This window comes from Mus musculus, chromosome 17 (assembly GCF_000001635.26).
Source record: "Mus musculus strain C57BL/6J chromosome 17, GRCm38.p6 C57BL/6J".
NCBI classification, from domain to species: domain Eukaryota; kingdom Metazoa; phylum Chordata; class Mammalia; order Rodentia; family Muridae; genus Mus; species Mus musculus.
The window spans coordinates 33,549,716-33,575,247 of record NC_000083.6 but is presented as its reverse complement, the minus strand read 5'-3'; the positions used below and the strand labels follow the sequence as shown (position 1 = coordinate 33,575,247).

Genomic DNA, 25,532 nt, shown 5'->3' with positions numbered 1-25,532 from the left:
GTCCCACACCCCATATTCCCTCTTATCTCACTAGGTAGCCCTGACTAGCCTGGCTCTCACTATGTAGACCAGGCTAGCCCCTAACTCAACAGTGATTAGCCTGCTTCTGTCTCCCAAGAACTGTGATTAAAGGTGTGTCTTACCACATGGGACTTTCTCTCTGCTCTTGACTGTAGATATGATCTAACTAGCTGCTTCAATTCCCTGCCTTGAATTCCCAACAATGATGGACTGCAACCTGGAACTGTGCACCAAATAAACTCTTTGTCCTTTAATGTTGTTTTTGTCAGGATATTTTATCACAGAAACAAAAAAAGAAAACTGTTTCTTCCTCCTCTCCTGGGAACTCCATGGAGGTGAATAAGACTCCTGTTGGCTTCCTGTCCAGAGCAACATGCAGTCCTGAAACTCCTCTTTTGGTTCATCTTTCCATCCATACCTTCACCTTGTACCTTCCAGCCACAGAGGATGGCACCATCCTATTGCCATGGCTTCCCCACCAATAAAATCTCCCTGAAGCTGTGCTCCAAAATAAGACTCTCTACATTTGCATTGTTTCTGTTAGGAGGGTATGTCACAGTGATGCAAAGGTAACTCCCTCATATGACTGATCTGATCCTATCTCTCTGTTTCAGAAAACTCATTCATGGCTTCCTGTTACACCTCTATTCTTCAAGTCTACAAATAACTGGTTTGTTTTGAGACAGAGACTCATGTAGGCCACACTGGGCTTGAACTCACTATGTAGTATGACCCTGCTTTTCTCTGCTTCTGACTGTGGATATGATGTGACTTTCTGAGTGTTTGAATGACAGGTTTGTGCCATTGGGAGCATAGCACAAAGGTCTTTCTGCCCACAGATGTCCAGGGAGACCAGGAATGTTAAACACACAGGATTATCATTCCAGTGGGAAAGATGAAATACCCACTCTTCCACCCAGAAAGCAGGGAATTGGAAGTGATTAACAGCCTGGTGATTTGTGTTAGGCCAGACCATCCTACAGCCAGGACTGGAGGTGGCTAGTAATCTCAATGACCTTTTCAGCCAAGGGCTCTCCCAAGCTCCCATAACGAGGACTAGAGGTGGCTAATAGCCCAAATGACTTCTGTGCTATCTGTATAATGGAGATCAGGCCAGAGTCTTCCCTAGGCCCTTAAGCTAGCACAGGTAGCCTATCTCTTTTTAAAAGAAATAGCATGTACCCTGAGTCAAGTTTCAATGTCTTTGTGTACTGGAATTGTATTAAAACAAGAAACTTTCCCCCAAATTGTACTGTGCTTTAAATATGCTGACAACGAACCACTTGTCATTATACTCTTTAGAAGTCTCTGTTTTTGTTTTAGTTTTTCAAGACTGTGTTTCTTTGTATAGCCTTGGGGGTCCTAGAACTATCTCTATAGCCCAGGCTGACTTTCAAACTCATAGAGATCCATCTGCCTCTGCCTCTGGAGTGCTGCGATGAAAGGTGTGCCCCACTACTGCCCAGCTAGAAGTCTTGATCCATGTTGATGAAGTCAATCTGAACCAAGTTTTCCTTCTCATCTCTTCACAATTCACTTCTCTGCCTGAGACATCCTCAGTGTGCCACCAGGTCTAGTTTATGAAGTGCTGGAGATCAAACCAAAGACTTTGGGCACTCAGGCAAGAACTCGTCTACCTGAGTTATATCTTTCCTCATGTGACATGCCTGTAATCCCAGCACTTAGAAAGTTAGAGTTGGGAGGACTTCTATGAGTTTGAGGCCAACTTGACCTACATAGTGAGTTTCAGTCCAGCTGGGGATATATAGTGAAATTCTGTTTCTAAAAAGAGCTGACAGTATCGCTCAGTGGGTAAAGGTGGTTGCTGCTGAGCCTGATGACCTGAATTCAACTCCTGGGACCCACACAATGGGAAAGAGAGAACCAACTCCTGGTTATCTGTCCTCTGCTTGTGTACAATAGCATGCACATATTCTCTCAATCAATCAATCAATCAATCAATCAATCAATGTAATTAAAATTGCATATATATATATATATATATGTATATATATATATATATATAAAAGTATAGTGAATTCTTTGCTTTGACATACATCCCTATGGAATGTGGTCCTGTCTACACTTACGTCCACTCGTTCATTCAGTCCCTCTTTCCTTCCTTCTTTCCTTCCTTCCTTCTTTCCTTCCTTCAAATGAGCCCTCACACCTTGTAGACTAGTTTGGCCTGAATCTCACTATGAAGCAAAGGATGGTTTTGAGCTTCAACTTTCTGCCTTTATGTCAAGTGATGGCATAAGAAGAGTGCACATCCATATGTGGTATATGCAGTGCTGGGGATGTGACCCAGGTTTTGTGCATGCTCAGCGAGCACTTTACCAGCTCCTTTCCTGTCTCCTATTCTCTCCTTCCTGAACAATGAGCAGCCTCTACCGCAAGCTCCCAGGGCTATGATATGCTGATTTTTCCTCAGGTCCTAAGTAATGGATCCTGATGAAACCAGGAATCAATCTTTCCCCTATTGTCTGTGTCTGGTATTTTGTCACAGTGAAGACAAAGCAAGTGAAAGAAGGACATATAGGGATGGGAAGGCAAAGGAGGCATGGTGGTTTGAATGAGATGTTCCCAACGGTCTCAGTTTTTTGAATACTTTGGTCCCCAGAATACTTGGTCACTACTTTGATGGTGGTAGCACTATTTGGGCAGTTTGGCAGATGTGGCCTTTATGCAGGAAGTACATTACTAGGGGAAGGCTTTGAGAGTTCACATACTCATGCCATTTCCAGTTAGGTCTCTCTGCTTCCTGCTTGAGGTTTGAGATGTGAGTTCTCATATTCTAAGTCCAGTTACCATGCTTTCCCGCTCCTATGATTCCCCACGCTGATGGTGATGGGCTCTTATCCCTCCGGAACCATAGCCCCAAATACATCTACTTAGTTACTTTTCTATTGCTGTAACAAAACACTGTGACAAAGTCTTTATAAAGAAGTGAAATTCCACTTACAGCTCTAGAGGGTTAGAGTCCAGGGTGGCAGAGCAAAGTCATGGTGGCAGGAACAGGTGAGAGCTTATATCCTGTTCCATAATTAGTAGGCAGAGAGGGCTCACTGGGAATGGTACAAGTTTTGAAACCTCCTCCAAGCTGGCCACACCTCTCAAACTGCCCAAACTGTGCCATCAGCTGAGACTAACATCTCAAACTAACATATTCAAATATAAGAGCTGTTGGGACCATGCTAATTCAAACCTTCACAGACCACTTCCTTCTATAGGTTGCCTTGCTCACGGTGTCTTATCACAGCAATAGAGTAGTAACTAATACAGAAGATATGCTATGATAAGAGAGGTGGGCATGTATGGATACTGGACTGAAAAAGAGATACTTTCAAGTCTGAAGGTCTGAGGATTCTCTGTGTGCAAAGGGGTGACTATGTGCTCAGGGGGCAAAAAGGCTGGGACTTACAGGTAAATAGGGATTAAAACCTTCAGGTGTTCTGAACCAGGGCATGGTGTCCCTAGTGGCACGTTGGGGAAGCAGAGTTTGGAACACAGAGCCTTGTGCATGTGAGGCAAGTGGTCTAGTACTGAGCTACACCCACAGCCTGTGTGATTATTTCTGGTTGTCTTAGAGATGGGGATGTAGCTGACATTTTTAGTGGGTGGGTGCCTGCATACAATGAAAGAGCTGGGAGAGGGGAGACTGACTCACTGTGTAGACAAGGATTCTTCTAACTCACAGAGATCTCCTAACTCTACTTCTGAGTTAAGGATTAACATCATTGTCAACACTCGTGGTCCAACAAAAATATTTTATGTGTAAAGAGAAAATCAATACCAGCTGTGTATCTTTAATCAAATTGTTAGGAAACTGAAGTACTTCAAGTTTCTTATTTTTATTTTATTTTATTTCTTATTTATTTTTTTGGTTTTTCGAGACAGGGATTCCCTGTATAGCCCTGGCTGTCCTGGAACTCACTTTGTAGACCAGGCTGGCCTCGAACTCAGAAATCTGCCTGCCTTTGCCTCCCAAGTGCTGGGATTAAAGGCATGTACCACCACTGCCTGGCAAGTTTCTTATTTTTAAACAACAAATCAATCAACCAATGAGCAAAACCAAAACCAAACCAAACCAAACCAATGTAAAACAAAACTCAAAACCCACCACCATTACCAAGAAACACCAAGCAGCAAACCCATTTTGAAATCCAAGAATGGTGGCTCCTCGTGCTTGGGAGACTAAGGTAAGATTACCAGGGGCTTGAGGACAGCCTGGGCTGCAGGATGAGACTCTGTCTCAAACAAAACAAGACAAATTTTTAAAAACGGCTAAAGAGATGGGTTGGAAGGTAAGAGCACTTGCTCCAAAATCATGAGAGTTAGATTTACTGTGTAATAAGCTGGGCATCTCTGAAAAATGACTGTAACTCCAGCTGTGGGTGCAAGACTGGAGACAGAAGGACTGCTGGAGTTTGGAGCCTTCAGCCTAGCAAGAGGTTCAGGAAGAGACTCTGCCTCAGAGGAGTGAATGAAGCATGATGGAGGAGGACTTTGCCACCCTCTTCTGATCTAGTGCAAGCATGTACAGAGGTTTCTGTGTGTGCACACACCTACACATACATTTACACAGACAAAATAAATAAATATACACATCTTTACCACCCTCCCCCCAATGCAATTTCATTTAGTAGAGCAATTGCCTAGCATGTACAAAGCTCTGGGCTCCATCCCTAGCACTGCATAACACCTGACATTGTTGGTGTACACCTCTCCTTCCAGCACTAGTAGCCACAGGAGAATTAGTTCAAGTCCATCCTCAGCTATAACAGATTAAATTGGAGGTTAGCTGGGGGATAAATGAGACCCTGTCTCAAAAGATATTTTACTTTGGAATATTTGCACATATATTATGAGATATTTTGGGACTAGGACCCAAGTTCTAACAGGAAATTCACTGATATTTTTTTTATAGCTATACATAGCAGGAAGGTTATTGTACTGGCTGGTTTTGTGTGTCAACTTGACACAAGCTTGAGTTATCACAGAGAAAGGAGCTTCAGGTGAGGAAATGCCTCCATGAGATCCAGCTGTAAGGCATTTTCTCAATTAGTGATTGAGGGGGGAGGGCCAATTATGGGCGGTGCCATCCCTGGGCTGATAGTCTCGGGTTCTATAAGACAGCAAGCTGAGCAAGGCGGGGGAAGCAAGCCTGTAAGTAACATCCCTCCATGGCCTCTTGTACTGGCTAGTTTTGTGTCAACTTGACACAGCTGGAGTTACCACAGAGAAAGGAGCTTCAGTTGAGGAAATGCCTCCATGAGATCCAACTGTAAGGCATTTTCTCAATTAGTGACCAAGGGGGAAAGGCCCCTTGTGGGTGGGACCATCTCTGGGCTGGTAGTCTTGGGTTCTATAAGCCAGCAAGCTGAGCAAGCCAGATGAGGCAAGCCAGTAAAGAACATCCCTCCATGGCCTCTGCATCGGCTCCTGCTTTCTGACCTGCTTGAGTTCCAGTCCTGACTTCCTTGGTGATGAACAGCAGTATGGAAGTGTAAGCCGAATAAACCCTTTCCTCCCCAACTTGCTTCTTGGTCATGATGTTTGTGCAGGAATAGAAACCCTGACTAAGACAAATTGGTACCAGCAGAGTGGGGTATTCCTGTGACAATTAGACCATGTTTTGGGGAGGACTGTGGAAGGACTTTGGAACTTTGGGCTTGAAGATCCATCCGTTGTTAAGAGCTCTGTCGGATGTCGTGTAGGAGCTTGGAAGATAATGTTGAGAACACTGCAGAAGATGGAGCTCTGGTTTGTGAAATTTCAGAGGGAAAATTAAAGACTCTTTTCAGGGCCATTGCTGTTTTGATTGTGAAGATTCTGTAGTTCTGGTTAGTTGGGGCTGAAGAATCAGCTGTGATTAACAAGATACCAGAACTACCAAAGCAAAAACTTTGCATTACTGGGACTATTGATGCTGGTTAGCTGGAGCTAAGAAATTAGCGGTGATTAAGAAGAGACCAGCATCATTGAGGTGACATCTTCTGGGAAGTGTTTTCTGAAAGCACAAAGAGGCTGTGTTCCAGAGATGGCCAAGGTTGTACTCCTGCTGCAGGGGGACTTGGTAATATGTAAGGGTCACCCAGGTGGTACTGGTTTTGAAGGCATGAAGGGGTCACACAAAGCAGCTGAGGCTTGGCACTGTGAGAGGCCATGGAAGGCCATTGGTGAAGGTGCAGCCTCAGTTGCAATTGAAGGCCCAGGACTGAAGGGGTCATGCAGTGTTTTGGAGATGCCAGTACTATGAGATGACCACCAAGAGCAGCAGCAGCAGTGGAGTACAGGCATCTGGAGCCTAGAGGATGACGTGTGTGCTACAAAGGGCCTGGCTGGAGAAGTGACCCAAGCCCTTGGAGGAGCCCAGAAGATCGTGAGTTGGATCCCAGACATTGGACGGTTAGAGATTGACTTTTGCTTTTGATTGTGACTGTGCCCTGATATTTTCCCTCTTGAAGGAAGAAACTGTTTTAGTGGAGCCCACAGTTAAGAGACTTTTAATTGTAAAAAGACTTTGGATTTTAAAAGAGATGGACATTTTAAAGAGTTTGAAATTTTAAGAATATGTAAAGACTGTGGGACTTTTAAAGTTATTTAGATCTTGGGGATGAATAAGATTGTAAGGGTTGAGGCTTACTAGTGATGTGTTTGTGTGTCAAGTTGACAAGGGGTCAATTGTACTGGCTAGTTTTGTGTCAACTTGACACAGCTGGAGTTACCACAGAGAAAGGAGCTTCAGTTGAGGAAATGCCTCCATGAGATCCAACTGTAAGGCATTTTCTCAATTAGTGACCAAGGGGGAAAGGCCCCTTGTGGGTGGAACCATCTCTGGGCTGGTAGTCTTGGGTTCTATAAGAGAGCAAGCTGAGCAAGCCAGATGAGGCAAGCCAGTAAAGAACATCCCTCCATGGCCTCTGCATCGGCTCCTGCTTTCTGACCTGCTTGAGTTCCAGTCCTGACTTCCTTGGTGATGAACAGCAGTATGGAAGAGTGAGCTGAATAAACCCTTTCCTCCCTAACTTGCTTCTTGGTCATGATGTTTGTGCAGGAATAGAAACCCTGACTAAGACACCTCTGCATCAGCTCCTGCTTCCTGATTTGCTTGAGTTCTAATCCTGACATCCTTTGGTGATGAACAGCAATGTGGGAGTGTAAGCTGAATAAACCCTTTCCTCTCCAACTTGCTTCTTGGTCATAAATAGAAACCCTGACTAGGACAGTCATTTTAGTTACTTAATTGCTTTATACCTAGGGCTGGGTATTTATTCATTGTGATGTGCAACTGGAAACCATACAAGATACTTGGAGAGCAAGCACAACCTTTAGCAGTCAGCAGTGAGACCTCCCACTTCCAGTGGGTGCTGCCATCACTGCCCATGAGACTCTGCAACAGAGGGAGTGCCGGCTCAGTAGCAGGGTACTTGGCAAAGCTTTGAAGGTCATCCTATTTAGTGTACTGAGTTTCTCTAGGAATGCCACATGAGGTCAGGTGTGGAATTCTTCACCTGTGTATTTTATTGATACTCAAGTTTGAGCTGGCTGCAGGGATACCTACATGCCTGTAATTCCATATCTCTGGAGCCTGCTTGGAAGTCAGAGCACCTGGCTGTAGTCTTGCGTTGTAAACTCTCCATCCTCAGAAAGGGATGGCTGAGACTCCTACTTGTGCCACAGGACCCTGATTTACTCTCTTCAGAGTCCCTGCCATGTTGTCCCTCTCTGATGCCGCTGCCTGAACTCTCCTTAGAGCTTGGGCTATATATACATTTTTTCAGTCTGTCTGTCCATGGTGTTAACTTTTAACAAAAGCCCTACTCCCAATAATCCTTCTCAGGGTTCCTCTTGAGCTTTCATCTGAGCCCTTTCACAGGTGGGCACATATGGTGGCTCCATTACATTTTGAGACCACTAGTGTGACCACTTTCAGATTTGCAGATACATATTTTAGCACCTGTAACTTTCCCCGCTGCATTGCAGGGGACTACATGAATTTATTTTACTTTCTTCCATAGTGTTCTTTTTCCTTTCTTTCATTCTTGTTGAAACAGGGGCTAGAACCCAGGGCCTCACACCTGAATGCTAAGCAGGCATTCTACTCCTGAGCCAACCCCAGCCTCTCACTTGAAGTTTCTAGGTGTGGCTTCACTCCTGCACCCCACTTCCAGCTTCCTTCTGGGGAATTCTAGGCAGAGGCTCCACCCCTGAGATGCACCCCAGCATCTTACTGGGAGATTTTAGGCAGGAGTTCTACCCCTGAGCCATGCCCTAGTCTGTCACTGGGGGATTCTAGTTAGGGACTCTACTCCTGAGCCATTCCCCAGTCCCTCCCTCACTGGGCAAGTCTAGGTGGGGGTTATCACCCTTCACTAAAGGACTATAAGGGGGTTCATTGCGCCATGGCCCACCCTGCTGGGTTCTATACTTGCCTTTACATGCACAGGACCCTGGGCTCTTACCTAAAAAAAGAGTACTGTGTATGATGCAACAAGATCTCTCTCTCTCTCCATGAAGGAGACAGCAAAGGGAGAAGTTCATGGAATGCAACAGTATGCAGCTATTAAGGGTGACGGGGTGACATATACCTGGAGATGCTAAGAAAGAGCTGCCTGGGAGGTCAGAAGTATCTAGGTCAGATGAGGCTGTGTTGGGAGCTGCAAGCCATCCAAGCTCCTGAAAGTTGACTGCACTCTGAGAATGACCCGAGGGAGGTTTTTGGCAAGATCCTGGTCTGAAATCATGGTGGGAAGTGTAGATGGACTGTGAGAACTCACCATTAGCCAGTCTGGCTGAGAAGAGGAAGGGCAGAGGCTGGGGAGAGAGGTCGGGTGCTTCCTGTTTGCAAGATAGGAAGACCCAGACAGTGGTGGTGAGGACAGACCATGACAATTAGGGTGGAGTCACTCATGAGTCTGGTATGATATGAAAAGGTGATTCTGCCATTCTCTCAGTTAATGTTTGAAGTATGAAGAACAGCTGGGGTCTGGCCAGGCAGGCTGTGTAAGTTGCTGATGGGGCAGGAAGTGTACTATAGGTCTGTAGAGTGCCAAGGAAGGACTCTTGTTTGGTGACCACAGTAAATAGCAATAGCAGCCATGGCTAGCTTCCTAACATTCACTTACTGCATAGGATAAACTATGTTTGGGCATAAGGTCTTCCTCAGAAGTTCGAACTGGCCTGGGATTGCTATGAATCCCAGGCTGGTCTTGAACTACTGTTCCTTCTGCTTCAACATCCTGAGTGCCGCCATGTTTGACTAACTTTTCAGTGCCAGGGCTGGGATCCTGAGACTTACATGTTGTTCAATCATTATGCTCCACTTCCAGTCCTTACTAAGCTTTTTGTTTTGTATTTTTCATTTTTTTACAATTTTTATTTATTACTAATGTATGTGTCTGTGCATGGGATGAGTGGGTGTGCACGTGTGACAACAGAGGACAACACTGTGAAGTCATTTCTCTTTATCCACCTTTATGGGTCCTAGGGATCGATCTTGGATAACTAGGGTTGCTCAAAAGTGCCTTTACCCACTGAGCCATCCTGCTTGCTATTATTTTTTTTTTAATTAAGGGCACTACCATGCACTTAATCCTAGCACTCCGAAGGCAGAGGCAAATGGATCACTGTTGAAGGACAGCCTGGACTACATAGTGAGTTCTAGGTCAGCAAAGACTAGTATAGAAATAATATACATGTATAGTATGCATATATACTGGATACATGCATATATATGTATATTATATAGACACACATATGTAAAGGCAAGCATAGAACCCACCAGGGTAGGACTTGGGGCAAGGATTGTAATACCTGTAATCCTCTAGTAAAGGGTGATGAGGCAAAGCCATATAGTCCAGGCCAGGCTCAAATCTGTTATGTAGCCAAGGATGACTTTGAGAGTCTGATCTATTGCCCTGCCTCCCCAGTGTGAGAGGACACATGTGCACCAATGTATCCATTACTTGGGGTTTGTGGAGTGCTAGGGATCAAACCCAGGACTTCATGCATACTAGGCAAGCTCTCTACTAACTGACCTACATGCCATGACTAAGTCATGATCTACATGACTAAGCTTAAAAAAGTATGTATGTATGTATGCATGCATGTATATACAAATGTGTGTGTATAAGTGTGTGTGTGGGTTGGGGGTACTGGCACCTGTGTGCACGCTAAAGTCAGAAGAGGGTGTTAGTAGGTTGGTTCTTTAGGACCTGGAGGTAATAAACAGGATGTGGATGCTGAGCCCTTAACCTTTATTCTCATTATAGAGCATCAGTGTTGTTTACTGCTGAGCCATTTCTCCAGTCTTGTGACCAGGATTTTTAAGTGGATTACTTCAACTTCCTTTCAACACACAGAGGGTGGTACTGGTGCTATCATTAGGTCCATTTTCAAAAGAGAGCACTATGGTGCCTCAAGGTCGGAGGCTTGCCCCTTCCAGCCTTTAGAGCTGGGTTCCTCTTTCTGTTTTTTTTCCCCTCCTCTTCCCTCAGGTTGCTCAGTGGCTTCTGTCTCTTTAATCTCATGACATTCACTCACTGCCTGTTTGTTCTGCCTTCAACATCCAAGCTCCCCCAGTTGCTCTGAGCTCTTCTGTGTCATAAAATCATCAGTGTTTTCCTATGTGTACTCCTTGCTACTTGTGAGGTGGAGGCAGGGTTTGGGGGGATGTTGCTTTGCTGGCAGAGTGTTTATCTAGCTTGCATGAAGCCCTGGATTCTATCTCCAGCACAACATATACTGAGTGTAGTGGTATACATCTTGAATTTCAGTATTCAGTGGGTGGAGGCAAGAAAATCCAGGAGTTCAAGAATGCACTCAATTGGGCACTAGCCTACATGAGACCTTGTCTCAAACCAGCTATGGGGCTATGTTGGCACAGCCAGTGCTCAGCAGTTAAGAGCACTGACTGTTCTTGCAAAAGACCTGGTTTGGTTCCCAGCACCCACTCGATGGCTCACAACTGACTGTAACTGCAGTTCCAGGGAATCTGATGCCCTCTTTTAGCCTCCTAGAGCCCTGCGTGCACATGGTACATAGACAGATATGCAGACAAAACACACATAAAATGAAAATAAATCTTTAAAACTTCGCTTAATAATCAAATAACTGAATGGATGAAGTACCCCGGGGTTAAGACAGTCTCTTGTCCCCCTCTAAAAAATACTCCTTTGTCTCCCTGGCTCAAGTTGAAACTATATGTTCCTAAGTTCCTTTCTTGAACTGTGGGTGGGGGCAGTTGCAACAAATAAGTTTGTGGTCTCAGTTGACCACAGCTAAATATGACTCAATCTGCTGTCTCTTGTGAAAGACACTGTGGGGCTGTAGGTGGCTATGGTGAGAAGTAGAAGGCAGATTCTTCCTCTATCTATTTAGTCAGCTCTGCCTACAACATGGGGGTGGGGTGGAGTAGGGTTGAAGGTGGGTGAAAGAAGACAATACCTTATTTGTGCTATTAAAGGGAGGGGCTGTTTGTGGTCAAGGTGGTAGATCTGGTAGGGCTCAGGCTTGCAAGCTTTGTAGTGCAGTGAACACACTTCCTGATTTCTATCAGTGCTTGGAGTAGGTACAAGCCTAGCCTAGGCAGATGGGGTCTAATCTCTACTCTTGAAACTCTGAATGGTCGATGAAGATGGTGACTCAAAGAGAGGCCATGTGGGAGGGTGTAAAGGCGAAGTGGGAATATCATCCAAAGCTAAACTTGCAACTTGACCCTAAGAGCCAAGAAGGCCTTGTAGTAGTGGTGAAACTCCAGGATCTTAGCTTCTTTGGAGTGGAGAGCCCAGGTTCAAATGAGGCTGGGGGGTGCTCAGAGGCTGTATAATAGCAATGGGCTACTCACAGGAAACCCTGGTTGAGCTTTCATTTTCTACAAAAAGGAAGGGGAAGCCACAGTTAAGATGACCACTAAGAGAAGCGACCTCTTGAAAGGATTAAGCCAAAATCTTCTTCCACTTTTTGTTTATTTAGCAGCTTGCTAGGCCTCCCCTGCCTCAGTTTCTTCATTGAAAATATAAGAACTCCAAGTGCAGTAGACCTCATGGAATCAGCTACCCAGATTCAACAATGTAGAGGTTATCATAAGAAAATACTAGTATCCCCACTATCACTATGGGTGTCTGCCTTGAACTTGGCCAGCCCCTATGGGTCCAAAGTGATAGGAAGAGCCAAATGATGGAGCTTTCGAATTCACCCCAGATACATTCATTGTAACTAGGCTGGCTGGGTGAACATATTCTAAAGACACTTGTGTGCCTCACTTTGGCTATCAGACTATTTAAACCCAAAGAAACTAGAATTTCTCCCAGGAATATCATGCAGGGAGAAGAGAAAGCTTAAAGCTAGGGCCAGTCGAGGAGCCTGACCTGTTAAACCACCTTACAGAGGAGACATTGCTGGGTCAGTGGTGGGCAGAACCACACCTTCACTAGGAAGTATATAGATAAGCATAACTCTGGCCTCTAATTAAACTTAACCTAATTTCAGGGCCGTGAAGATGGACTCGGTGTGTGTAAGAGTGCCATTACATTTCCTTATCTCTCTTCCCAACGTGGCCGCATTGAATGAATCTCTTTTTTCTTCTTTTTGCTCTTAATTTGACTATTTTAATTGGCTAATGGAGGACTAGTGGCTGGACCTGGCTTGTGGACTCAAAGGCTGTGACTCCAAGTCTTGTGACAAAGCTCTCTGAGGACTGGGTGGTGATGAGCAAGACTAGAGAGAAGTAGAATAGCTACTTCCTTTCTCACCAAGGTCCTGAGAGCTGTGAAGATGTGAACCTGATACTGTAGCTACCACTAGCCTGAGCTGTGGGTCCTTCCCTTGGCTCTCAGGGGGTGGCCCTAGAATCCTGGACCTATATTCTACCAGCCAGGGGGTTGTTACACTGCACCCTGCACCTCTGAACTGTGCAAACAATATTCTAACCTCTCAAAGTCCTGAGTGTCTCACTCTCTCTCCATAGGGCTGGGGTTAGGGTATGTATCTGATGGAATCAGTGGGCTTATTTCCTTCTGGCTTAGCTGGAGGCCAACAGGTAGGGATCTTTGTCTTTCTAGAGGTAGCTGGAGTCTCTTATACCTCCTTAAATTCTCCACACAGAGGCTAGAGTTGGAGTGACTCAGGTCTTAGTCTTTTGGAGAAGCCTAGTGGCTCCCATGCCCAAAGCTGATACTCACTGATCCCCTCCTATCTTCCTTGTCCAATCAGTTGTGGGCCCTTTGATTGTTCATTATTTTTTAAAATACCATATGATTTTCTATAATCAAACCCATATAGATAAGACCTGACATATTTAATACAGTTTGTTATCTCTGTATGCTTTTTTAAAAAAAATTAAAATTGTATTTATTTATGTGTTGGGGGTTTGACAGCTCACCTGCAGTCAGTCGGAGGACAACTTGAAGAAATGAGTCTCAGGTCATCATTGGAAGTAGATACCCTTTGAGCCATCTCAATAACCTTGGTTTTGTTTGTTTGTTTGTTTGTTTTTGTTTTTGTTTCTAATTTCTGAGATGGTATTCATCGTTCAGGCTACTTTGAACCTTCTAATCCCCCTGTCACCATCTCCCACATTCTGAAGTTGCTAGTGTGTTACACTACTGCAATCTCAGTTGTGGGTACTTTAAAACAATGCTGTGTTAGTGAGACGGCTCAGTGGGCAAGGGAACTTGCTGCTAAGCCTTATAACTCAAGTTTGATTCCCTGGATCCACACGAAGGAACAAACTCTTCCAAGTTGTTCTCTGACCTCCACAAGCATGCCATGGCCCATAAGCAAGTTCACTCCTCTCATAGCAAATAAATATTGTTAAAGAAATTTAATGCTGCTGGGCGGTGGTGGTGCACGCCTTTAATCCCAGCACTCGGGAGGCAGAGGCAGGTGGATTTTTGAGTTCGAGGCCAGCCTGGTCTACAGAGTGAGTTGCAGGATAGCCAGGACTACACAGAGAAACCCTGTCTCGAAAAAAAAGAAAAAGAGATTTAATGTTGCTTTAGTGCATTTGTGACCAGGCCTCATATAACACAGGCTGGCCTCAAAGTTGGCATATAGCAATTTCTGAGAGTCTCGCCTCTCCTCCCAAGTACTGAGAGGTGTATATCACCATGCTAGTTTGTAGTGTTATGGGTGGAACACAAGGCTTCATGCATGCAAGGCAAATACTTCACCAAGTGAACTATATCCTCAGCCCCACAACTGTGGGTTTTAAGTTTCTATTCTAAATACCTCCTTTTCCACATCTCCCTGACCACTGGTCTTTCTGTTTTTTTTTTTTTTTAAACTAAAGATTTGTTTGTTTGTTTGTTTATTTATTTGAGACAGGGTTTCTCTGTATAGTCCTGGCTGTCCTGGAACTCACTTTGTAGACCAGGCTGGCCTCGAACTCAGAAATCTGCCTGCCTCTGCCTCCCAAGTGCTGGGATTAAAGGCATGCGCCACCACACCCGCCTATGTTTTATTTTTATTTATGTGTCTGTGCTGTGTGTGTGCACACATGCTGATGGGTACCCATGGATCCCTAAGAACTGGAGTTACAGGCAGTACTAAGGCACCTGATGTGGGTGCTGGAAACTGAACTCTGGACCTCAGCAAGACCACTGAGTACCCTCCCTCCCTCCCTTCCTCCCTTCCTCCCTTCCTCCCTTCCTCCCTTCCTCCCTTCCTCCCTTCCTCCCTTCCTCCCTTCCTTCCTTCCTTCCTTCCATCCTTCCATCACTTTACAATCCAATTGCAGACCCCTACCTCCTCTGCTCCCAGTCCTACTCTCCCACTCCCTTTTCCCTGACTCCCTTTCTACTCAGAGAAGGGGAGCCCCCCCCAGATACCAACCCACCTAGATGTATCCTTTCCCACTTAGGCCAGACAAGGCAGCCCAGCAGACTCTGTTGTCCACTGAATACTTTTAACCACTGAACCATTTCTCTAGATTCCCCTTATTCCTTTTGTTTGTTTGTTTTTGTCATACTAGGAATGGAACCTGGGCCCTGAACATGCCACGCAAGTGCTCTGCAGCTGAACTACACCTCTAGCTCTGTCTCTTTCACATTGTAACTAAGCCTTCAAAGCAACCACCTTTACTCTCAAGTAACCAATGTTATGAAACAAAAAAATGCCCCACCCCCTTGTACCTACTCACAAAGTCAAACACAGACTGCTAAAATCTTCCATGTCAGTGTAGCAAACAGAAACGACAAACAATTCCACCATTAACATTCTTTAAAACTACCACCATTGTCATCCTCACCACCAACTACAATCAAGTTACCACTATCCACAAAAACCAAACAGACACAAGTGTCAATACAGGCCACTAATCCCAGCAATTTGGAGGCTGAGGCAGGAGGATCATGAGTTTGAGGCTAGGATGAGCAACAATAAGTAAGTAAGTAAGTAAGTAAATAAATAAATAAATAAATAAATAAATAAAGTGTCCAGTGATGACAACAACAACAACCACAATACACCCCACAAACACAAAATAACCATCATCAAAAACTCCAGGGGCTAGCAAGATAGCTGAGAGGGTAAAAGTGCTTGCTGTTAAATCTGAGTATCCAAGTTCAATTTCCAGTACCCAAATGGAAGGAGAGCATCTGCCCCTGTGAGTTGTTCTCTGACCTTTGCATATGACTCCAACACCAAACGAATCAGAATCATCCAGTGAAAACAAACTCACACTGAAGGGCTGGGGAGCGGCTTAGTAAGAGCGCTTGCTATGAAAGCAGGAGAACCTAAGTTTGCATTCTTAGCATCCATATAAAAAGTCAGCCATGGTCACAAAATCACTTAGAATCCCAGTGCTATGGGAGGTAGATACAAAAGCACCTGTGGGTTTTACTGGCTGCCAGCCTAACTCCAAATTCAATGAGAGATCCTGACTCAAGGGAATAGGGCAAGGAAGCAACAGAGTAGGACATCCGATGTTCTCCTCTGGTCTTTACATGTAGTCCATAAACACACACAACTTATACATACATTGCACACACTCACACACAGACATTACAACCACATAAACCATATCCCATCCAAAAATCTAATAGTTAGTTGCTAGATCACCATTATTTGAAACTAACAATGAACAACCAACAGCAAATAAGTTATTAACCACTCAAGCTCCAAATACTCACCACAGGCAGATTCCCTCTGAAAACAACCAACAATTAATGATTAATACTAAACACCAGCTGTCCCAGCATGGCGGCACATGACATTAACTCCAGCACTCAGGAGGCGGAGACAGGAGAATCAGACAGGAGAATCTTGGCTACATTGTGAGTTCAAGGATAGTTTATGTCATGTGAGACTCTGTCTCAGAATCAATAGGCTGTGGATGTAGCACAGTGGAGTGCTTGCCTGGCAATGATGAGGCCCTGGGTTCCATCTCCAGCACTGGATGATGAACAACATCAGTCATCCTACCACTTGGGAGGCAGAGGCAGGAGGATCAGACTTTCAAGATCATCCTTATCTATATCATGGGGTTGAGGTTAGCTTGGGTTACAAGAGACCTCCTCTCAAACCATTATGAAACCAAACATGGCAGGAGCTAGAGGGATGGCTCAATGGTTAAAAGCACTTGATGTTTTTTTGCAGAGGATGAAAGTTGAGTTCCCAGCAACTCCTTGTGCTCATAGCCAGAAGTAAATCCAGCTCAAGGGGATGTGATATCCTTGTCTGGCTTCCATTGGCACTTGCATGCAGATGGCATATAATTATACTGATGTATACACATAAACAAAACCAGAAATAAATAGTTAAAAAAAAACCATCAGATTATCATCACCTCCAATCTACCCATAAGAACCATTGTTAACACTAACCTTCACCAACCAACAGCAACCCTCACTGTTGCAACCACAACAGTACCAATCTAACAAGGAATAGCCAGTGACCTGGCCACAGTGCCAAGAAGGACTGACCTGAACCCGTCTCCACCACTGAACCTAGTAATGCCTGAGCCTCAGTGGCACCAGCAGCTACTGTGTACTTAGCATGCATGTTCCATAAAAGACTCTTTCAACAGCATCCTGGCATTCAAGGCCCCCCCACCCCCAGGAAGCTCTGAGCATCCCCAGAGACTGCTATGGTTCTCAAAGACCGCACCTACCTTTTGCTTTCTCTTCTACTCTCTTTTACCTCCTTTACCTTCCCTCCCACCTTGCCTGTGTGTCTGTCTTTTGTCACGAAGTCTGCACTCAAATTCGCTATGTAGCAGAGGATGACCTTGAACTATTGATTCTGCCATCTGCAATTTCAGAATTCTGGGCTGACAAACCTAGTTTATGCAGTGCTGGGGATGGAACCCAGGCTTCCTGAATGCTAGGAAACACTCCATCAGCTGAGCTCCAGCTTGCTCCTATTTTGGTTTTATGGAGACAAGGTCTTGCTAGGTAGTTCATGCTGGCCTCCAACTCATGATTCTCAGTGTTTAGCATTGTTCACTTGATGTATTTCTCCCCTCTCACATCTGTCTGCTGAGCAGCCTGTTGACTAAGCATTTCAGTGTTGGCAGCCTAGGAGGGGTTTTCCTTCCTTTCAAGTAGCAAATCTCTTCCTGTTTTTCTCTTTCTCGTTCGCTTTCTTCCTTTCTTCCTCCCTCCCTCTTTCTTTCTTTCTTTCTTTCTTTCTTTCTTTCTTTCTTTCTTTCTTTCTTTCTTTCTTTCTTTCTTTCTTTCTCTTTCTTTTTCTTTCTTTCTTTCTTTCTTTCTTTCTTTCTTTCTTTCTTTCTTTCTTTCTCTTTCTTCCTCTTTTTCTTTCCTCCTCCTTTTCTTTCCTCCTCCTCCTCCTCCTCCTCCTCCTCCTTCTCCTCCTCCTCCTCCTCCTTTTAAAAGAAAGGGCTTCATGTAGCACAGGCTGGCCTTAAATTTGCTCTAGTCATGGAGGACTTTGAACTTCTGCATCCACTTCCCAAGTTCTGGGACAACAGGTGTACAGTACCATGCCCAGTTTATGTGATGCTCAGAATGGAACCTAAGGCTATGTGTATGACAGTAAGCATTCTACCCAGAGCCCAGACTCAGCCCCAGCTCTCACTGGCTTTCTAAAAAAATGGTCTCTTTCACCTCACCTCCCTGCCTCCACTCCAGTCCTGTTTGCTATAACCTCCAAGAACCCCAACAACTATTCTTTTCCTAAGAACATGCCCTTGTTCTCATTGACAGAATGACAAAAATTGAAAGCTGAAGTGAACTGTGGGTTTGTGGAGCCATGGGGTGATTTGTGTAATCACTACTGGCTTTTATTGTATGTGCCATGATGCTGCTAAGTCTAGACCCATGCATGGTGCTGATCATTCTCCAGCCTTCTCATCATCAACAGACTTCAACTTGAACTTGTAGTGACATCTCTGTCTGCAGCGTCTCCACTGCCATCCTTGGGTAGTAGGGAGAACGGTCTCTCCTTTGTATACCTTTCCTCTATCCTTTCTCCACCTAGTCCTCCATCTCCTCCTCTTTTTTTCTTCCTTCCTTCCTTCCTTCCTTCCTTCCTTCCTTCCTTCCTTCCTTCCTTCCTTTCTTTCTTTCATTAGGTATTTTCTTTATTTACATTTCAAATGTTATCCCCTTTCTTGGTTTCCCCTATGAAAACCCCCATCCCCTCCCTCTCCTCTTCTTTCTATTCCTTATCTCCATTCCTATTTTTCCTTTTCTTCTCCTAGCTCTCTCTTCCCCCTCCTTTTCATCCTTTGCTATCTTCTGCCGCACACCCACATCTCCAACTCCTCCTTAGTAAAATTAACTGGTCCTGGAAGTTAAATGAGGATGATGATGACTTATTTTCAGTGCTAGAGATGATACCCAGGATCTTGAGCACACTAGCCAAGCACCCGCACTGAGCTATCATCTGCCCCTGTGATTGTTATAGTCAAACCACCTAGGATCACTTGCACTGTTATCCCACCCCATGAGAGTGGCCAAACCTACAGATCCCTCTGATGAATGTTCCCAAGAAAAGCCCTACACCCCTCAAACACTCCTTTCTCCAGACCAACTTCTAAATAAGAGTTCTAGAAACAGAGGCTAAGAGAGGGAAGAGCTTGTTTCAAACTGCAGGGGAAGACTAGTTCTGAGATGAGTTGATAACCTAGTTCTCTAAGCCCCTGAAAAGGGACATGTTCTCTTCCTGACGACTGTGTAATTCCTTCAGGGACACTTTCTTTCCTATTTATGTTGCAGTATTGGTCCTCATACCCAGCCTGGCAGATGCAGATTGGAGCTTGATTCTTGGTGAGGGACATGGGGTGCTCTGTGCTGTCCTATGGAACTCTGTCTCTGAAGGCTCTGTGGTTCTCATAACCATTGCCCCAAGTTTTGAGGGTGCTACCAGGTTACCACTCCCAGATCCCACCTTGAACAACTTACCATGGTGAGGGATGGTATGTAGGCTCCTGTGGGTAATGACAGGGGTGCAGGCTCAGAGGGTTCTAGGGGGTGGCTCTGGCATGGCTCTCCTCCTTCACAGGCTCTTGGCCCTAGTTCCTCTTGTAACAGCCCCTCTTTTACTTCCTTTGCGGGAGGGCTCATGACCACAGGGGAGGGAAGCTGAGGGCGGGGACAGTGCTCTGAGCTCTAGCAGCAATGACAGGGCTGAGGGAACCGTTTGGAGCTTACCCTGAAGGGATAGGTCAAAGTTGGCGGGCAGTCACTGCCAGACTAGAGAAAGTCCTTTATCCATCATCTACCTCAAGAAAAGAGTTACAGCAAAAAGCACCCAAATCAGCTGACTGCAGGACTGGCCGCTTAGTTCTCTTCAGAATCAGGGGAAGGAAGTACCATTTCAGATGTGTGTCTGCTCAGAGTTCCCATGGAAACCCTTTATGGTCCTCCCTGTAGACTGTTCCTCCAAAGCCAGGTCTGTTAGTAAGGGAAGTTTAACTGGAGTAGAAGACACCACAAGACTTATTTCCCTTTAATGTCTGTATTTCTCTTTGTGTGCGTTTCTATATGGGTGCATATGAATGTGTGGAGGGAGGTCAGAAGACAACCTTAGGTGAGTGCCAGTTCTCACCCTTCTCCTTGAAATAGGCATCACTGTTGTTTTCCTACTGTGGAAATCAGGCTAGTCTGCAAGCTTCCTGGATTCTCTTGTCTCCACCTCCTATCTCCATGTCTCAGATATTTGTTACCTTTATCTGGCTTTATGTGGGGTCTGGGGATTCAAACTCATGCCCTGATGCTTGTTGTGAAAAGTGAGCTATTGGCCTTGAGAGAGAGAGAGAGAGAGAGAGAGAGAGAGAGAGAGAGAGAGAGAGAGAGAGAAAGAGAAAGAGAGAGACACAGAGAGAAACAGAGACAGAGACAGAGAGACAGAGACAGAGACCGAGACCTTTGGAACCCAGGAGGCACTGGATCTCTGGGAGTTTACATCTGTTAACCACCTGATATGGGTGCTTGGAATTGAACTGTGGTCCTCTGAAATTACAGGAAGTAATCTTCTATCCAGTTGAGCCTTCTATCCAGCAAGCACCTCCCACTGTCACTCCACCCCAAATCTGGATATTGTTGTGGTTTTTGTTTTTGAGATAGGGTTTCCACTGTATAATTTTGACTTGTCTGGAGTTTGTAAGTAGCAAATTTGGTCTCAAACTCAGAGATCCTCCTGCCTCTGGATTGTGGGGCCCAAAGATGTACACACCATTCCTGGCCCAATCTGGGTTTTCACACTTACAGCCTTGCTGTTTTCCTGACTTGGCTCTATCAGCAGCAGCCAGCACATGTAGGGCCTACCATACGTTAGCTCAGTACTTGGTCTTTGGAAGACCAGATCACAAATGAGTCTTCTGTTGACATGGAGGAAATGACAGTTCCTAGAAGTTGTCACCTCCTCATGTTACCCACTGGGGAGGTGGCTAAGACCAAACCAGACTGGTGAGAGCCTAACAGGGACCTGTGTTCTAATCCATCTTTGGTCCATGCCACAGAGACTGGGAATGTCTCTGTGTCCTGTGCTCTCTTTCCATAGGTGAGAAGTCTATATTCTTCTCCAATATCCAGGGCCAATAGCACAACTCCACATGTGGAAGGGTGGGAGAGGATCATATTTAGTTGAGAGTACAAAAGGACTGGACACTTGTTAGACTCGGTAAGAAACTGCTTTCGTCTTAAAGTGATAGGTTTTTATCTGTAGTGGCCAAAGTCCTTTCTCCCCCCAAGGAAATGTGGACTACTTCCCCCGTGTCTTAAAGAAAGCCTCTAGTTGTTCATTCATTTATGTGTGTACTGTGCGGGCACACATGCCACAGTAAGCTTGTGGAAGGCTGAGTACAACCTATAGGAGTTGGTTCTCTCCTTCCACCATGTGGTTCCCATGAGTTAAATTTAGGCTTGGCAGCAAGTGTCTTTACCCACTGAGACATCTTGCTAACCCTGGCTGTGGTTCCGTTTGATCCTTGGGGACATCCTGGATGGAATGCCTATACAGAGACACACACCCGGTCAGGAGCAGAAATCTACACAAGACAGAACTTTATTAATGTAAGGCTTCTTGGTGAGGAGTGTGTGGGCCCCAGGGCAGGGCTTGTAGCACCATGATGGGGAACGGCCTGGATGTTGAACTCCCCCCTGGGGCAGGCAGGGCAGAGGTTGGGGTGGATCTTCCCCTTCGTCAGTCTGGGGGAGGGCTACAGGGAGGTGGTATCAAGCCTACCCCCCCCATAGCAGATATAAATCCCCCCAGCTCAGAGTGTAGGGATAGAACAGTGCAGGGGGCAGGGCACCAGCACACCCCTCCCCACCCCCACTCTTCACAGTACATATTCCGATCAAAGGGTGGGAGGGGTGCTAGGGACTTAAATATGTGTGCAACAAGGAGTCCTCTCTCTTCACTATCAACTGGGCAAGATACAGCAGAGGGTCCCTGGGTAGCCAGCTCTTCTCCACCCCTTAGTCAGGAGCCCTGTAGGGTTACCCAATAAATAACTTTCAACTGCATCTCACCCTTCAATTCAAGCCCCCCTTTCCCTCATGCCCTCTCCAGTGGGATGTCCCCTGCCTCAGCCTGTGCTCCAGGTTGGTTCCAGGTACCCTAGCGGCCTTGGCAGGTTTTGCAGCACATCTGGCGGAAGTAGGCTCGGCTACAGAACTGAAATTTGAGCACCAGGGGGCAGTAAGCCACCTTGTTCACATCCTTGCATTCTGCAGTGGTAAGGGAAGGGGCAGGGGAGAGCAAAAGGGGGAGTTGGGGGGAGAAAGATATCAGAGTCCAGCACTGTTCCCAGGAGCCGTGGGCTCTAGCTAGCCACTTTGCTCTCCTACACATCAGTTTCCTCATCCTTCAATGAAGGTTTATAATCATGCTTCTATCAGCAGCCTGTTTCTGAGGATCTATTTATTTACGTATTATTCTGTGTATGATGTGTGTGCACACGTGTGCATGTCACAGCACATGTGTAGGTCTGAGGTCAACTTTGTGGATTTGATTCTCTCATCCATCTTTATGTGGGTTCCAGAGATTGAACTCTGAGCTTGTTAGGCTATGAGCATGTTAGGCCAAGCTCTCTGAGTTCTATTTCCTAGCCCTCCTTCAACTTTTAATTTTGATAGTGTCTAGATACATCATTCAGGCAGGTCTTATACTCACTCTGTAGTACAGGGTAGTCTTGAATGTGCAATCCTTCTACCCTGGACAACCCAATAACTAAAGTAACAGGCCTGTGATCCTTTTGATGCCAAGACAGAGTTATCTGTTTAAAACCACTATAGTAGGTTCATTTTTAATAAACCAAAGACCTTGAGCTCAGCTCAAGGGATTTGTATATTTTAAAGACCAGATAGTCATGTATGCTATTTAGCAGCCTCTGTTGGAAACAGTGACTATAAGCGTCTACTTAGCAGCGGCATGTGGTTTCTGAGAGGCTCCACAGTTTTCATGTGGTACCTCTTTCAGAATGAATGTGTTGCGTGCACTCTTCACAGAGGAGGTGAATGACACAATGTTGGAAGATCCTCTACTGGGAGGAGTGCTTGAGGCCAGAGTTTGAGCAAGAGAACCAGCCGTGTGTGGTGGCACACAATTATAATCCCAGCACTTGGGACAAGAAGTTCAAGGTCAAACAGGCTGGGCTCCATGAAGTCTTGTGTCAGAGTGAAAAATCAAACCAAAATAAATGAAAATGAAAAATAAAGAAAATAAAAAAATCCAATTAGATTAAAAAAAAAAAAAAAAAAACCAGGTATAGTGTAAATGCAATGTTATATAAGCCCTGATTTTCCCTCTTCCCAAACTGGGCACACAGTGTCTGGAGACACGGAGAGGTTTATATAAATCATGAATGTGGTAAGGACTACCATTGGGTAGAGACCAGAAATATAAACATTTCACAAATCACATTGTAGATTCATGTGGCCCAAAACATAAACAATGCCTGAGCGGGCTTGGGGGCTGAGGTGGTAGAGCCCTTGCCTGGTGGGGCCAAGTTCTGGCTATTATTCCCAGCATTGCAAAAACTGGGTGTGGCGGTGAAATCCTATAGCCTTAGCATTTGGGAGCTGGAGGCTAAAAGACCAGGAGAGCAAAGTCATCCTTGGTTGTATATTGAGTTGGAAGTCAACCCAGGCTATATGAGATCTAAGACCCACATGATGGAAGGACAGAATCAACTGCCTGCAAGTTGCCCTCTGATCTTCACAGGGACTCCAAGGCAGATTAGCCCCCATCTCACCCATGAATTATGCAAAACAATAAGAAAAATTTTAATAGAATCTTAAAGACTAATAATCAGGGAACCTGACCCATGCTTCCTTGTGGCTTCTCAAAGCCTAGTGCCCTTTGTCCCGTTGGTTCACATACCTTCTGGGCCATCTCCAGGCGGCACCACACTGTCACACTTGGCCTCACACTGCTGCATGGTGGATGGCCGCAAGGCTTCAGTGCACTCTCGAGATGGCTGGCCGGTGTGGCTGGTGCAGCGCACTGTGCGCTGCTGCTGGCCGAGGCCACACTGTGTGGAACACTGAAGACAGGAGTCACTAAGTCATCTCTCTATGACCGCTGTCCTCACCCTTATCCCAGAGGGCAGAGCCTACCTACCTCACCCCACTCACTGGTCACCCAGCGGGCAGGAGGGCAGCGGCGCAAGTTACATCGCATAGTAGATGGTGGCTTGGCTGCAGGAAGGCAGTGCCCAGGGGGCAGAGTAGATCGTTGATCTGCACTCTTACAAAGGACCACTCGGTGGCGGAGACCAGGCCCACAGCTTGGGGTACACTGCAGTTGGAGGGGGTGTTTTATATTCAATGGATGGTCAGGGTGCTAGGACTGTGTCACAAGGAGTGGACAGGTGGGCCCTATGCTGTCCTCCAGCCCAGTCTCTGCTACTTTGTCACCCACAAAGTACCACGTGCCCCAGGTTTGTACTCTTTCATATGCTAAAGGCCAGACCAAGCCCAGAGTTCAGAAGCCTTGGGAACCATAATGTACTCCTTCTGAGTATGGTAACAGCAGGACTTGGGACAAGGTTGTCTTAACAGCTTTTCCAAATGGACAGCTCACTTCCTGTGTGCTTTCTGTACTGAGAGTGGGTTGGGTGGGGAAAAAGGTGGAAGCTGACCTCAGACCAGTCGAGGGTTGCCCACTCAGGAGGGCACATTGGGCCTTGGCAGGCCTCCAGCACAGGTGGGCGTGGCTGTGGACAGGCACTGTCGTCTAAGGCTTTTTCCTCTGCAGCAGACACCCGGCGTTGGCACACCACTGAGCGGCTACGCACACCAGCGTCACAGCTACGGCTGCAGCGTGACCAGTTTCCTACAACCCAACTGTGGTGGTGGAGGGAGGGAGGGAGGGGTCTGAGCACTATGCAGGGCAGGCCAGTACAACCCAAAAGCCTCCCAATTTGCCTACCCCAGTCTTCTGAAACTGACACTGGGCAGGTAGGAGATCCTTGTCATAGATCATCGCTACTCTATATGCAGATTTCAGATAGGAAGTGGGGATCGAGAGGAACCCATGTCTCGGGATACTAGCTTGATTGCAGAGTGTAATCACTCAGACTATATAACAATTAATTTTGTTTTGTTTTTTGGTGCATATGTGTACGTGATGTGTGACCTTGACTGTCTTCCTGTACTTATGTTTATCCATGTGTTTAACTGTGTGTATGTCTATGTGAGTATGAGCACACATGTGTATGTGGGTACCTGTGAGGGCACAGAAGTGCCCTTGGAGCTCTGACTAACAGTTATTTGTGATCCACCTAATAATAGATGCTGGAGTCTGAGCTCCTCATAATTAAAAAACAAGCGCTCCTTACGACTGAGCCACCTCTCAGATTCCTGCTTATTGGTTTTTGAGACAAGATATTATATAGCTCAGGGTGGCTTCTAATTCACCAGGAAATCCTGGTTGGCCCTGAATTCTTAACCCTTCTGTCTTCGGCCTCCCAAGGGCTGGGATAGCAAGCATGCACAGTCAGCTAATAATCTGGCTTTGACCCTCATCCTGAGCCCTTGACCCCTTGACCCTATGAGCTCCTTACCTCCAATACTCATCTTCTTGTCACTTCAGTT

The 25,532-nt window shown here is 45.8% G+C and overlaps 2 protein-coding genes across 30 annotated transcripts in view; both read right to left on the bottom strand.

Annotated features, from left to right (window-relative positions):
- Positions 1-19,541, bottom strand: part of Myo1f (myosin IF) — a 52,058-nt gene extending 32,517 nt beyond the window's left edge. Inside the window, exon 1 of the mRNA NM_053214.2 lies at positions 19,392-19,541. Within this exon, the coding sequence (NP_444444.2) occupies positions 19,392-19,394 (3 nt within the window). The 5' untranslated portion in view covers positions 19,395-19,541. The remainder of the gene's footprint in view (positions 1-19,391) is intronic.
- A 1,924-nt stretch (positions 19,542-21,465) lies between these two features.
- Positions 21,466-25,532, bottom strand: part of Adamts10 (a disintegrin-like and metallopeptidase (reprolysin type) with thrombospondin type 1 motif, 10) — a 30,137-nt gene continuing 26,070 nt past the window's right edge. For 15 of the 29 annotated variants that reach the window (XR_001782065.2, XR_003952109.1, XM_017317411.2 and 12 more), the window contains 4 exons: positions 24,578-24,782; positions 24,058-24,234; positions 23,818-23,980; positions 21,474-22,163 (listed from right to left, as the gene is read on the bottom strand). Coding sequence is in view for 23 of the 29 variants with exons in the window: in XM_017317411.2 (XP_017172900.1) it covers positions 22,054-22,163; positions 23,818-23,980; positions 24,058-24,234; positions 24,578-24,782 (655 nt within the window). In the remaining 6 variants the exon portion in view is untranslated. Of the gene's footprint in view, positions 22,164-23,817; positions 23,997-24,057; positions 24,235-24,577; positions 24,783-25,532 lie in introns of those variants that run through there. The other 14 variants (NR_137626.1, NR_137627.1, NR_137628.1 and 11 more) reach the window with 2 other exon arrangements.